At 37.2% G+C, this 15,378-nt stretch overlaps 1 protein-coding gene across 1 annotated transcript in view; it reads left to right on the top strand.

Moving 5' to 3' along the window:
• Positions 1-2,101: 2,101 nt before the first annotated feature.
• The window catches only part of chm (CHM Rab escort protein), a 70,211-nt gene continuing 56,934 nt past the window's right edge, over positions 2,102-15,378 (top strand). Inside the window, exon 1 of the mRNA XM_082141288.1 lies at positions 2,102-2,186. Coding sequence (XP_081997414.1) covers positions 2,120-2,186 — 67 coding nt within the window. The 5' untranslated portion in view covers positions 2,102-2,119. The remainder of the gene's footprint in view (positions 2,187-15,378) is intronic.

Here is a 15,378-nt window from a genome sequence, read left to right as displayed (position 1 = left end):
ACACAACGGCATGGTGTTAGGTGAGAAGGCGGGGCTGACGGAATTGCTGACTAATGCAGTGGAGTTGGAAGAGAGAGATTTGGTGGGATCAGCGAGGATAACTCCTTCTGAATACAAGACGATGAAACGGGCATTATTCTGGGCAGGACCAGTGGCGATGATGAAGGTTCAGAGGGTACAGGGCAGTGTGGGAAGCGTTACCTCCATTTTGCAGTCTATCAAGTACTCCTCAGTGTCCAGCTCCACCAATGTCCTGTCTGTCACGGATGTTGCCGGCTCATTCACATGGTCAGACTCACTTTAGGGCTCAGTCTCGGTGGCGGACGTGGCTGCAGGCTCAGGCTCCTTAGTGGGCATTGGCTCTGGCTCAGGGTCCCTGGCGGGCGTAAGCTCCCCGTCTGCGGTGGGCTCTGGTTTGTAATCCATGATTGGGGTTGATGGCTGGCTGGGCTCTGGATGCAGCAACGTGATGATGGATGTTGGATGGGGCTGGTGGGGTCTATGGACAGGACATTACACCTAGATGAACAAGATTCAGAATCATCATAAGCATATGTATGATGTAATAAGAAATTATTAATCATAATAAATCAAACAGGCGTCATTAATTAGAAAATAAGGTATTCTTTACAAGGGTCCCAATTTAATGCTGCCTTCGCATGCTTTCGGAAATGCCCACTTCTGAAGCACTTCGTCGCATTCAAGTGCTTTGTATCGGAAAGAACAGGAATCATGAAGGACACCAGGTTTATCCTGGCTTATTTATTGGGAAATCTTATTAAAGTCAGAAAGATATTTATATAGCATCCCATTCATTCACAACTATAACAATAAACACACTACCTAGATAGTCAGCTTGCTAAAGATCCTGGAATTTCTGTCAAATGCAGGCTGTTTTCGCAGTGTGTAAAACAATGAATATGCACTACTTTAATGACAAGACAAGACGATGTAGCTGTTGTGGAACATTTTTATAAAATCACAGCAGCAATCGTTCTTCCCTCCGCCATATTTCAAGTTTGTGGCCTGCCCATCTCAGGAACTTGTGTATCTATCAAAATTATCCCTGAGCTTTCCAGTGGTAAATACGACTTGAGAGGGGATTTATTTCCACTTTTTAACTAGGAAACCCCTAATTAAACTCCTAAAAACTCCTATATTTAGGCTATGATAATTCCGATAACACATGAAGGCAGCATTATAATTCAATTAAAAAGCTGTCACAAGCTTCAAAATGACCTTTTAAAATAACTTTGCTTTAAACTGTTTCTTTTTAATTTCTTTGTCATTAGGCCTAAATGTATTCTTGCATTTATATATATATTAATATCTCTAATAATGAACAGTTAGATGTCTTATGATGTGTGTGGGTATTTTTTTTTAAATACATCTTGATAGCTGGCTGTCAGTGGCTGTGAGAGCCAGGAGGGTATTTTGACAGCTCGTCATTAACACCTCTTCCCAACTACTGCTATTTGAAGAAACAATATTATGTTGTTGACAGCAGCTGGGAACATAAGCCATCGGCGAAAAAAAAATAAAAGTTTAGTTTTTCCCATATCTAAAGTATTCTGATTCCTTTTCAATAGCCTTAGCCTACCTCGGGGTGTCTCATGTATATTAATGAGAATACCTGCTAAAACACTCTGAACTTCCCAGTTTATAAAATAATAATGGAATATTTCATTGGTTCACATTTTGTGAATTAAAGACAATTAAACTGTAAAGACTTGAACTTTCTTCACTATTTTATATTTGTTTATTTGGATAGACTAGCCTACTTGCATAGTAGCCTAGGCTATAGTTGTTTTGTTACAGTTGTCAAACATAAACAATTTAACAACTTAATATTCATGAGCAGTGTCTTCGTCGTATTCGTATTTATTATTCAGAAGTAAAAAATCAGCAGAGTTTTCAGCCAAGATACACGGGAAATCAAAGAATGGGACACATGAATGAAAAATGTCAACAAAAAAACGATAATAACATTGTTCTAGATTAGAATATACAGTATTTCATTTAGAAAAATGTCTAATTTTTGGCTCTAAAATATTTCATTTTTTGGCTTCTGTGTGCTTAAATGGTATGTGTACGTCACGCTATAGCGTGTCACGTGACAATGTGTAGTTTCAAGATGGCTGCGGAGGATCTCCCATCTCAATTTGATGTTGTCATTCTCGGAACAGGTACTAAATGCCTACATTAATATGATCATTTTTAATGGTTGGCTCTCCAGACGTGTATTTTGTGTCCGGTTTCGCTATGGAAAATGGGTGTAGGATGACAGTCTCTGTGTTTTGCTACAGACACAGCGACATATGAACGCTAAAGCTAATGTGTGTTTTTGACATAATATGACGAGGAACGGCATTCATATATTTAATTTGACAGTCATTTCACTGTTAAAATGTGTGATAGGATGGAAACGGAAAGATAGAGGAAAATAAATCCCAGAATAGCGTGTGACAGGCTGGTCATGAATGAGAGATGCTGAATCACACATGAGTTGGAGAAGGTGATAGAGGAACATTGACTGTGTTCATTCTGTCTGTCACTGTCATTCCTTAGTCTAGTTACTTCATAACTGTGGATCATAATATTGTCTGTTTTGATTCGTTGCTTAAATCTTAAGTTGGCCATTTTTGAAGAGACACTTTCTGAAGTACAAGCATATCAGCATTGCTCAATATTAACTAGTTGTTTAGTAGCATTCATATTACTAGGCTATATTGGCTGTTTATTAGCACTTATAAAAGCACATATTAAAGTGTTATTATGCATGACCATATTCTACATCCCTTAATTCTACTCAATACCTAAACTTAACAACTACCTTACTATTAATAAGAATTAAAAGTAGGAGTTTATTGAGGCAAAAGTCGTAGTTAATAGTGAGAATTGGACCCTAATCTAAAGTGTGACCATAATATTAATAACAACTGTTTTATTGTCTATTGTCAATATAAAAACAACTGCAATTCTCCAAACTTAATGCAAATTATTATGAGCACTTGTTATTTCCAACAGGTGTCAACAGTTATTATTAAAAATATTACAGTTTTTCACAAATGCTAAGACACGTTTCTTGAAACCTTCACCAATTTTCTCAAAGCATTAAAGGGGTGGTTGATTATGATTTCACTTTTCTAACTTTAGTTAGTGTGTAATGTTGCTGTCTGAGCATAAACAACATCTGCAAATTTACAACGCTCAAAGTTCAAAGCAAAGGAAGATATTTGCTTTTAAAGAAATTGTTTTTTAAGGACAACAACAAACGGCTGGTAGAGACTACACGACATTACACCCGGGTTAGTGACATCACTAACCCTAAAATTTACATAAACCCCGCAAACATTCAGTCCATGTTGAGAAGAGGAAGAGTTGTTGTAGCAGAGCACATTTGAGAGTTCAAGCGCATCCGTCTTTTCACATGCAATATAGTACGAAACACATATCATGTCACTCTGTAGGCATCTTGAACAGTTCCCACACAAGCGATTTATAGATTATCATGACAGAATATGCTAATCAATGACTTGAAGATAGTTAACTCCACATCAGCAACATAAATTCATCAACAAACCATTCAGAAACGCCCTGTTGCAATCTACATGTTGTCACTTCTTCTTAAGTCTCTCCATCATAATCCGACTCTGGTTTGAACATAAAAGGCAGAACAGTTTCTATGGAGGTATTTTTGGTGCAAAACTACTGAACGCCTGTGACAGTGAAATTTGTAGTTGTAGAGAATAGCCACACATGTGTATCAGTAAATTTGAAGTCACAGAGAGAAATGTTTTAAGAGTTGCAAACTTGTAGACTTTTTTTTATCTTCCACAAACACAACAGTTACACCATCTCAAATTCTTCATTGCAGGTGCACAAATCCTATTCTACAAATCACAAATTGAGAAACTCATACGCTCACATTTTTGCTACAGTTGCTGCAGTGAATATGGTGCAAAACGCATTTACACACCCGCATCGAGAAATGTGAAGTCACGGAGAAATTTTGCTCATCTGCAAATCAGTATGTGAATTCATCCAATGAGAGTTGCACACTTGTAGAATATTTTCTCACAAATGTCTTGTATATTTTTCTAGCACAAACACAAGTACATAACCACAGCTGCTTGAATCTGCTGCGACGAATCTCAAACACTGTTTTTCGCTTTCAAGTGACAAGTTTCGCGCACTCTCCCTTTTGCACCAAGTGCACCGTGAAATGTGGGGCAAAAGTGAGTTGTGCATCTGTAGAGGCAGTGGGCGGAGCCTACATGAATATTCATGAGTTTCCCGGGCATGCGCGTGGAACTGCTCATTCTAGTTCACGCTCCTCGTTTCTCAGCAGGTTTAATGGATTATTTCAAAAAAAGGTAAATATAGTTTCAGCGCGAACTTAAACTACAATTGTGTATCGTTTTGTTAAATTAATAATGTTTTTATTAATTCGTCACTGACTGAATGATTGCTGGCATTCACTTCGTGTAGGCCTATATACAGTAGCTACAGCAAACTTCAACTCGTCGTATAAATTGCACCTTGCGAAACTTTAAAAATGTGGCTTTTACTAATTGTTATCATTTGTTGATTGCAATAAATTAAATAAACCCTCATAAATGTATCTGTGGGCTAACACTTTTTAAAATATATATAATATATCCTGGTGTGATTGTTCTTAAATTCTTAAATAAGCCAAATCATTTAAGACCACTAGGTTACTGTAAATGAGAAACAAAAAAACACTTAACATTATTTTACGGAATATAATAAGCCACCAATTTGATGTTTTAAAAAAAATATTTACAAACATACTGGCAAAATAATGTAACAATATTATTTTTAATGTTTTGATTGCAAGGTGTGTTTTTTTGTTTCTCATTTACAGTAACCTAGTTGTATCAAATGCAATTTATCCACTTTTGTCCATACAATTTTGTTTAATCCAAATTGTATGTATGTATTAAAGCAACACATTCATGCTTGAGTTTGGTCTTAAATGATTTGGCTTATTTAAACGAACAAGAATTTAAGAACAAAGATTCGTCGCAGCAGATTCAAGCAGCTGTGGTTATGTACTTGTGTTTGTGCTAGAAAAATATACAAGACATTTGTGAGAAAATATTCTACAAGTGTGCAACTCTCATTGGATGAATTCACATACTGATTTGCAGATGAGCAAAATTTCTCCGTGACTTCACATTTCTCGATGCGGGTGTGTAAATGCGTTTTGCACCATATTCACTGCAGCAACTGTAGCAAAAATGTGAGCGTATGAGTTTCTTAATTTGTGATTTGTAGAATAGGATTTGTGCACCTGCAATGAAGAATTTGAGATGGTGTAACTGTTGTGTTTGTGGAAGATAAAAAAAAGTCTACAAGTTTGCAACTCTTAAAACATTTCTCTCTGTGACTTCAAATTTACTGATACCCATGTGTGGCTATTCTCTACAACTACAAATTTCACTGTCACAGGCGTTCAGTAGTTTTGCACCAAAAATACCTCCATAAGTTTCTGACATATTAATGCTTGTCTGCGTGAGGTAATCGGAGTTGCTAGCGCACACGCTCTTGAAGCTCCGCCCCCTGTGCTGGGAGCAGCAGCTCATTTGCATTTAAAGGGACACACACGAAATGACTCGTTTTTGCTCACCCTCAAAAAGGGACAATTTCAACATGCTATAAAAAATTATCCAAATTTTCAAACTAAACTCACAAAACCATTGATCAAACAATTCCTTAAAAACTATTTTACCGGTACTCAAAATCAAACAATGCTTTCCGATCATACACATGAGTAAGTAAAATAAGCACAATAGATTATTCATTAGACACTACAGTACATCAAAAAATGGAGAACACAGCATCTAGAACGTTACAGATTTTTGTTTGTGCTATATTGTATACAGTAAAAAAAAACAATTACATAAAAAACTATAGTAATTGCATGAATATATTGTCTGCAATGCAAGTATACTTTAGTATTGTACTGAATATTGAATAGTAGGTCTATTGAATGTCTGTATATTTAGCACTTGCATATACTGTAAAAATACAGCAGTCCAACGGCAAAAGCCAAAAAGGTCAAATAAAACTCTAAATGAAAAGCATTTTACGGTACACTGAAATACTGTAAGTCGTGCAACTGCAAAATCAAGGTCAATGAGAGATTGATTCTGCTTCAGCATCATGTCGTCCTGCTGGCTCTGCCCTGAGTCCACATCACAGGCAATGTTGTCTCATGCCAGACGAAGGGAAAACCTTCTAGTCTGACACATCCAGCCTTGACAACACTGTCCATGTTCTTTCTCATCCTCTTCCTCCTCTTATCTTACACATACTCTTCCTCCTCTCCCTCTCAGATTGTTTCCATCTATTGTTCGTATCATCATTCAGTGTTTGAACTGGCGCATTTCATACAGTTCTGGCTCATGATCACATCATTAGAAATAAGTGTGAACCATTTTGAATTGTTTTGTGTGACGATGACAACTGTGTTGGAGTCGTGTTTAACTTGTGCCTCTTGTGTTTAGTGTTTTGCGACACAAATTTATCAGTGTGATATGTGTTTTAATGAGTGAGAATGTGTTTAGAGATTTGCAAACACAGTGTCTAACTGCCTGAACTTGTTTAAGATTTTGCAGAAATTGTGATTTATTTGACAAATTGGTTTAGGCTATTTGGTTCACAGAATGGATTTGAGTGTTTTAGCAATTCAGAAAAACTTTAATTATATTGCTAACTTTGTCTATATATTTTATTTTTTTGTCGATTGACTGTATAAAACATCTGAAATTCAACAAATCTGATGCAAATTGCTAAGAATTATAACATTTATTATTATTAACACTTATTAATAATTTGAATAACAACTTTGTGTATTGTCAATAAAAAAACCATCTGAAATTCTCTAAACCTTATGCCACTAATAATAATAATATTCATCATTATTATTATTATATATTAACTTATTTCCAACCGTTATTATTACAAATATAAATTATTCGTCTATTTTTTGTCTATTGACTTTATAAATCTGAAAATCCTGAAATCCTCCAAATCTGATGCAAGTGGCAAATAATAATAATGAAATGTATTATTATTATAATTATTAATAATTGTATTAACAAATTTGTCTATTGTCAATATAAAAACATCTGAAATTCTCAGAATCTGATTCAAATGGCAATTATTATTATGCAAACATTATTTATAACAGTTAGTTACAACAAAAATTACAATTAATAACAACTTTATTGTCTCTCTTCACTGCCCGTTAGACCAAAAAGCGAATAATAATAATATCATTATTAAGTATTATTAATAATAATTTGACGATTTAATAAAATGTTGCTTCAAACTGTAAAAAGAGATCTAGGCCTAATAATTTCTGATGACTGAAGTCAAAGTCAGTTTTTGTAAGTATTTTAGTAAGTTATTTAGCAGACACTTTTCCACTTATTCAAAGCAATTTGCAATACAGTTATTACAGGATTACTGTAATCTGTGAATTTGCAGGGATCAAACCAGAACCCAGAATGAACAGTGAGTTTCACAGTGGCCAGTCCTAGTTTAACATTCCCTGGTCTAGAGTTTAGCCCTACTTTGAGTGCAGCAGTGCTTTAAAGTAGTGCACATAAACCAGTTTGTGGTTCAGCAGAACTGGAGCTGACCCTGACTCTGTGACCTGCTTCAAACCCAGCAGTGAATTGTAGGTTTGTGCTTCGGATACTTTACTGGACCGTGTGGTGCAGCTCGAGTCCCCTGGAATGATACTGTCCTCGTTCTCTCCTGTGTCCTGATTCAAAGCGCAGAAGTGTGTTTATATGCAGGCCAGATCCTCAGGACAGTGCTGAAGCCAGCGGGAGATGAAGTTTCTCCCCGGTGCGGGGCATTGTTCTTCACAACAGGGAGGAGAGGTAGATGGGTAAAACAGAAAAGAGGGGTTAGTGCGATTGCTAAGAGCAACGTTCTCGTGCTGTGATTGATGGTGTGCAAATGAATATATCTGGCCCACTTCTGGTTCCGCTCATGCAAAACCACCAGAGCCAGTTGGTCCCAAGGCAACCGGTGACACGGGGACACTCACAGCTTGGACTATTTCTGCTCAGACTCTGTTCCGTGTCAAGGTTGCTCAGACAAGCGTGCTTGTCCCAGACTCCCTAGTTACCCCCGTTTTTTGCTGCTGGATACAGGCACAAATGGGGATATGGACAGGGAGCAGTTGTTAATGAATACTGCGGCCCTCATAATGATGCCTGCTAGACCCTCTGACTGTGTGAAGGACTGCGTTCCCGTCGGTCGCGCCCCGTCAGCTGGTGAACTCGCACCTGACCCGGCTGTCCCCAGAGAGTCCACTCTCAGGCTCGGCTGAGGTAGGAGCAGATGCCTGTGGACCTTTTCATTTTTTTTTTTTATATTGTTTGGCTCAAAGGCCCACAGTGAAATAGAATAATCAAGAACAAAACAGCAAACTGAAATTCCCCCTGGCTTCAGGGTATTTTGCTGCAGTTGGTGTAGTGCGGTGTCTGAAGCTGATCAGGTTCAATGGATGACTCCAAAAATCTGTTTTTGTATTACAAATGCTTTTATATATATACAGAATGCATTTCTCTAATATGTTTTTCAACTTTTTGTATATGTTATACCCCAAAATTAAAGCCACACTATGCAAGATTTGTACCTTAATATAACAGCTTCGAAATAATTTCGATGGTAAACGAACTCATAGTAGGGCGAATCATCCTGATAGCAAAACAGGGGACGCCGCTGGCAAAACCAGCAATGCAAGTTTGAGAGGTGGCGCCACAACAAATCTCGCGAGAATCACAACTTGCTTTAAGGCACGAAGTCACATACATCAACAACATATGAAGCAGCCTCTATGGAAGACACTAGCACGCATTTCAGACGTGAATCATGGCAGAGTCGACGAAGAAAGCGCGGTCGGAAGAGTGCAGAGACTAGGGATGCACCGAAATGAAAATTCTTGGCCAAAACCGAAAAAGAGGAAACTAAGGCCGAAAACCGAAACACCGAAATAAATTATGCCAATTATTAGTACCATTGCAATTATGGCTATGACTGTGTACTAACTTTACTATAATCAAGGCATTGCATAAATTAATATTAAAGTTTCAAAGAATAAATCAATAAAAATTGTATGCAAATATTTATTTAGCACATTGCAAAGTATAAAATTAAATGTTTAACTTGACCCCACTCATGTGTACATTAAATAATAATGTAAAAGCCTACTGGCCTGCAGAAAGTTTTAAAAATGAAATGTTCTCTCATAAAAACAAAGTGCATTTAGGTCAATACTGCCATAGCCCATAATAATATCTGCAGCTATATGCTCATGGACGTGAGTTGCAAAAACCATAAACAGCCAAGGTAAACACACACACCTCTGATAAATGACGGCTGCTCTGCACACACACGTAAGGTCTCTCGCTCCCTCTCTCTGCCGCGCGCGCGCTACGTATGCGCGCTCATGCTCGCTCGCGATTCCGGGAGATTTAAACTAATTTGCGGGCATCAGGGAGCAATACGCGGGAGACTCCCGGAACTTCCGGAAGACTTGGGACGTCTGTGTTTTAAAAATCGCTGTCCGTGGCCGTGGGTCACTCTCAGATATATTGAAATACGTCCACACCGCAGATATTATGTTGCTTCAGACAAGCACGTGCAGGTCGCGGTATCTGCTGTTTGCGTCATCACAACATTTCGGCCGTATTGTTTCGGTGATAAAAGTCTTTCGGCCGATAATGCACTTTTGGGCCATTTTCGGCCGAAAATTTTCGGTGGCCGAATATTCGGTGCATCCCTAGCAGAGACTGCTCTGTGTGAGTGGTATTTATGACAGTAACGTTAAATACAAGTACTCCACAGTGACTCTAGGGGGCGCTGTTTGAGAAAAACGGAAACTGCATAGTGTGCCTTTAACCTAAGAAATTAACTTGGAGCTTATAGACGTATAAAGACGTTTAAAAACACTCGAGCTACGGGCTTTTAGGAACTGGCCACCAGGGTGGTTCCTCTAGGGCCATTCAACAACGTGAACTCCTAGAGAATGGAGGACGCAGTGATCAGAGCTGTGTTTTTGTTGCGTGACGTGGGATTCATTATTAGGGAGATATAAGATATGCGATGAAAAGAGCAAATTGATGGGCTAAGAGACGAAATCTCCTGTGACAAGTAACTTTCGGCGCTACATCATTAGGGGCTTTCGCACCGAACCTTTTCATAGTTCCTAGAACTATTGGCGGAAGTACCCGGATTTTGGCGTGTTCGCACTGCAGGAACTAGAAATGATTTTAGTTGTAGGAACCCCTTTTGGAGGAACTCTTTTAGCTCCTACTTCAGAGTAGGGTCTAAACCAGCACTATAGGAACTATCCATGACGTTAGTGTACGCCGACTGGCCGAAGGCACGCAAAGTTTTTTTTTTTTTAAAGCTGCGTAAACACACCGATTATAGCCTATATATTTACTCCACAAACTAACTCTATGAACATGGAAAACAGTGATAGATGGGCCTCTTAACCTTTACGCTGAGGAGAAAATCCAACGCAACTTTGAGGGGACCAATCGAAACTTGAATATGTATTTCTGCTCAGCTATCAACACTGGACATCAACCACACGTTATACGCTAATAACTTTTCATTACTGTCTACTTTCTATGTATAACAGACTACAGTTCTATCTAATAACGTAATGAACACGGAGAATGCGAGCACTGTTTGTTTGCTCAGGCTCTGGCGTTCTCAGCGCCGTCAAAATAAAGGTTCGCCGCGCCATCAAAATAAGTCACAACAAGCGCGGCTTATGTCACTTCAGAGTTCCTACTGGCGGTGCGAATGCAACCAGGAAAACGCTCCTATGGGAACCATTAGTTCTCGGGGAACCACCTTGGTGGCTAGTTTCTAGAACTACCCGGTGCGAAAGCCCCTTTGGTCGCGGAACATTCTGATTGGTTGAGTTCATTCCGCATTTTGATTAGTTGACTTCACCCAGCATTTCATTTCAACCAGCATTTTTTAAAATCCTGGGACAAATTGTTCCGGGTAATTTCGGTGGAAACGCGGCTTTAGAGGTGTATTGATACTTTTTTTTTATCAATATATTTTTTACAAAGATATTTTGCCAAAATTTGTTACATATATTATTTTCCAAAATTTTTAACTATAAAATGTGGGTCTCAATTGGGTCTTGCACCCAACAATGTTATTCACAAGTAAAGTTAGGTTACTTATTGAATGTATTTGTTGGAATACTTTTCTGAACAGCCATTCATTCTAAAATGTGAAGAAATGTGTAGCTTAACATTTAGACAAGGCCCAAAACAAAGAGGAAAATGAAATTTTGTGATCATCTGAATTAAAAAAACAACTTTGATAAAAAAAAAAAATATATATAAATATTTTATAATTAGAAGAAATGATCAATTACACATTTTTATTGTTGTAGGCTAATGATTTTTAGTTATTATTGAGTCATTATAATTTATTTATTTTTTTAAACACCATTAAAAGTAGTTTCTCCATATTGCTTATTGGACACTTCAACAAAAATAATCTGCATTGTTTTGGCTGTAGAAAATCAATAACAGTTTATACTGTAAATCTAAGGCAATGTAAACTCATAGAATGCCAAACTTTTAAAGCCTGAGTCCATCAATTATTTGCCAATATATTGTGTATCTTAAAGGTATAGATTAACCAAAAAAGTCTCGAAATGTCCCGTTCACACAGCAACTTACAGTAGCGTCTCTAATACTGTCTGTATGAACGTGCAACGGGAGTCAAGCCCGTTTTCTCTTATCAGTAACATCAGTAACAGTGACCTAAGTGATATCAAACATGGTGATATCTATAAAACGGAAAAGCCTCGTCACTTTTGACACGACAAGAGTCCAATCGAGCCGCAAGTTCATCCTTCAAATCTTTATATCTGAGTGAAGAGCGGAGTATTTGAGTCGTGCATAAAACACAAAACTGATGTGAGCAGCTCCAGTGGAGAAAAGTGACTGTTCCCTAAAAACTGTCCAGTCCAGTTCCGTTCACACAGCGCAGGTTTTCCAAGAATGTGGTTGTGAGTCCTGAAAATGTACGCGTGTGAGTTTGGTTATAGAATGCGATTGCCACCGTAACTATATTAAGGACTCAAATACAGGACTTACAACCACGTTCTGTTGCTCTTTGAACATGGCCCATGTTACTCAAATTATTATTTTTTGTCCATAAAATGGAAGTCAGTGGTAACTTGTAACCAAAACTGTTTGGCAACCAACTTTTTTGTGTTCATCAGAATAAAGTCATACAGGTTGGTGACGCCATGAGGATTAGTAAATGATGTTTTCAAAATGTTAGGATGACGAGGAACAAATCTGCAGAATATAGTTCTGTACTGCATTGCTCTGCTTTGTGATATTGAATAATTAATAAACTAGTAAACTGAAATATCCATAATCTGCAGCAGTGTATTGATATTTCAGTTTATTTATTAATAATTATTTTCTATTGTCTGGTATCATTATTTGGTCAAATATGAATCGTTTCATGAATACACATTTTAAAATGCATAAGTATTAAAATAATTATTCAGCTTTAGACTGTCTAAAAAGGCTAAGATATGTCCTAAACTTTTACACTTTAACTTGGCACTGTTCATTTCTTTATTATGTGACAGTCCTATCAACAGCATACTGATATATGTTGAAAATGGACATGGAAGGGAAAATGATGCCATACGTGCAATCTGTGTATAATTGTTATTGTATTGGGGGCACAAGTGTGAACCTTGTATCGCGTCCTGCTTCCAAATGGAATTGCATTGCTTGCAGAAAAAAAAACAGAAAAGGTGGCCAGTTTCAAGCTGAAAATGTTTGACATGTTGGTAACCAGATAAATAATGCTTGACCTGTGAATTAGTTTCCCACTGTATCTTCCACGTTATTGTTTTTCTGACAAAATTTTGAATCATTTTGGAATGTCTCATATTAACACATTTTGTAGCATTCACCTTCTCGCCATAATGTAGAAGCCCTGCTGCAACCTGTTCATAAAAAGCTTGATATTCTCATGATCCCAGTGCAGTGGCAGTAGCAAACATGTTACATAAAAATAATCCAGTTATACAAAATCCCGCTTTATAATTTGTAAAATGATGTGCAATAGAGTGGTGCAAGGATGATGTCAGAAGCCACAAGACTAATTTGCCGCTGGTTTCTTTGAGATTTTCTTATGGGTTTTATAATATATCTATCTATATATTAGAAAGATATATTATTATTATTTTTAAATTTATGAATAAAATCAATTAAGAGTAAAATCAAGCCTGTGGTAAACATAACTTGATACTTTGACGGTTTGTTCTACAACATAAACTGCACACACTCACACCCCAAACTGTCTTATCTAGTTACTTATTAGAAACGTACGTTCAAAAGTAAACATAACTGCTTCAAACTTTGTGTTTTCGGTATGGGTGTGTGCAGTTGAAAAACATCAAAATATAGCCTAATCAAGTTATGTTTACCACAGGCTTAATTTTACTAATAAATTGAAAACCCCATTATAAAACCCCATAGGAAAGTCTCGAGGGAACCAGCGGTGAATTAGTTTTCCGGGTTTTGATGTCATGCCCCACTCTATGCCCGCTAGGATTGACCGACTTCAGATTTGAACGACTTTGAGTTGACATCGACTAGTCGCTGATGACATCATTAATGAACAAATAAGCCTAAACCTCGTGCTGAGACTTGAACGCGGGTTGCCTTGTGCACAGTATGTGTGTGCGTTACATTCGTTTAGAACGGCGATTAACTTGCGTGTACAATAAGCTGTTTAAAACGTGCATTCACCCAAGAGATTTTGAGCATCCAGATAGTATAATCTAACATATTGTTGAGCGCTCTCGGATTATGCATTCATTTCCCATTTTAACTGTTGGAAATGAAGCGCGAAAGTGGACTTTAAAGATTTATTGTTGTTGTGCCATCTATAGGCCATGATCAGCGACTAATCGACATCGAGCTTAAAGCGTCAGAGCATAGTTGACTAGTCTGTGCAACCCCTAATACCTGCAGTCCAGCGCCAAAATCGTACATTTCATATAGTTTCGAACATGATTTCTTGGTGACGAGATTTACCAGGATTGAAGTTATGAGTGTGTAGTATAGTAGCAGTGGTAGTTACAGGCCATTGTGTTCGTCGGTTACATTACTTGCACCGATTACATTACTTGCCTACTGCCCCCACTGTCGTTTTGCATTTTAGTAGAAATAAAATCAATTTAGTTCAGTTGGACAACGGACACTACAGTTATAAAGTGAGGCGCGTCTGTAAAGCAGAGCAGAGCCGCAGGAGTCACGTGACGAGACTGGGGTGCAATGACTGACGGCTGATGGCGGAGGCAAAAGCACAAGAGAACTTTTGTTAATAAAAGTCAAACACACATATTTACATAATTCCTGAATGAATCAACTGTTTGAATGAATCAATTTTTATGAATCAATAATTAATGACTCAGTGACTTAGCCTACTCATTTAGACATTTACCGCCAACTACTGGCAGTTTTAGTTTCTTATTTAGAATATCATTTCATTACAAAAATAAATAAATAATATATATGGGGATAGATTTATCAAACAGAAAGTTCTGTTTATTGACATTTACTCACCCTCATGTTGTTTCAAATCTATATTTACATTTACATTTATGCATTTGGCAGACGCTTTTATCCAAAGCGACTTACATTGCGTTATCCTATACATTTTATAGGTATGTGCAATCCCCTGGGATCGAACCCACAACCTTGCGTTGTTAACGCAATGCTCTTACCACTGAGCTACAGGAAAGCTATATGACTTTCTTTCTTTTGCGGAGCATAAAAGAAGACATTTTAAAGAATGTTGTTAACCAAACTGTTTTGGTCTGTAAATATATCTAAATACCAATTCAGATGCAGCTTCTGAAAAAAAAAATCATGAACCTTGTAGCCCTTAAAGTTTTTGTCATAAATTCTATGTTGAATCAAAATATTTTTTCTAATACTACTTTTTGTAATGTCTATTTGATGCTTTTCTCATTTAACACAATAATGACTTTAAATGATCTTTTGGGGGTAATTTCACTGCCAAATTGAATGTGCGATTAATTAGCGATTATTTAGATTGATTAATCAGCAAGTCATGTAAGTAATTAGATTAAACATTTTAATCGCTTGACTGCCCTAGAAAAAAAAAGTACATTATTGCAGTAATGAAAATCTAAGAAGAATTATCAAGAATAATATGAGAAACTGAAGTATCCAGATGGCAATGAGAATGTAGGTTGAAAATGTGCTTAAAATCAATGGTCCTAAAAAATAG

This window comes from Leuciscus leuciscus, assembly GCF_965113295.1.
Source record: "Leuciscus leuciscus genome assembly, chromosome: 16".
In the NCBI taxonomy this organism is placed as follows: domain Eukaryota; kingdom Metazoa; phylum Chordata; class Actinopteri; order Cypriniformes; family Leuciscidae; genus Leuciscus; species Leuciscus leuciscus.
The sequence above is the reverse complement of the archived record's forward strand: the minus strand, read 5'-3'. Positions and strand labels throughout refer to the sequence as shown.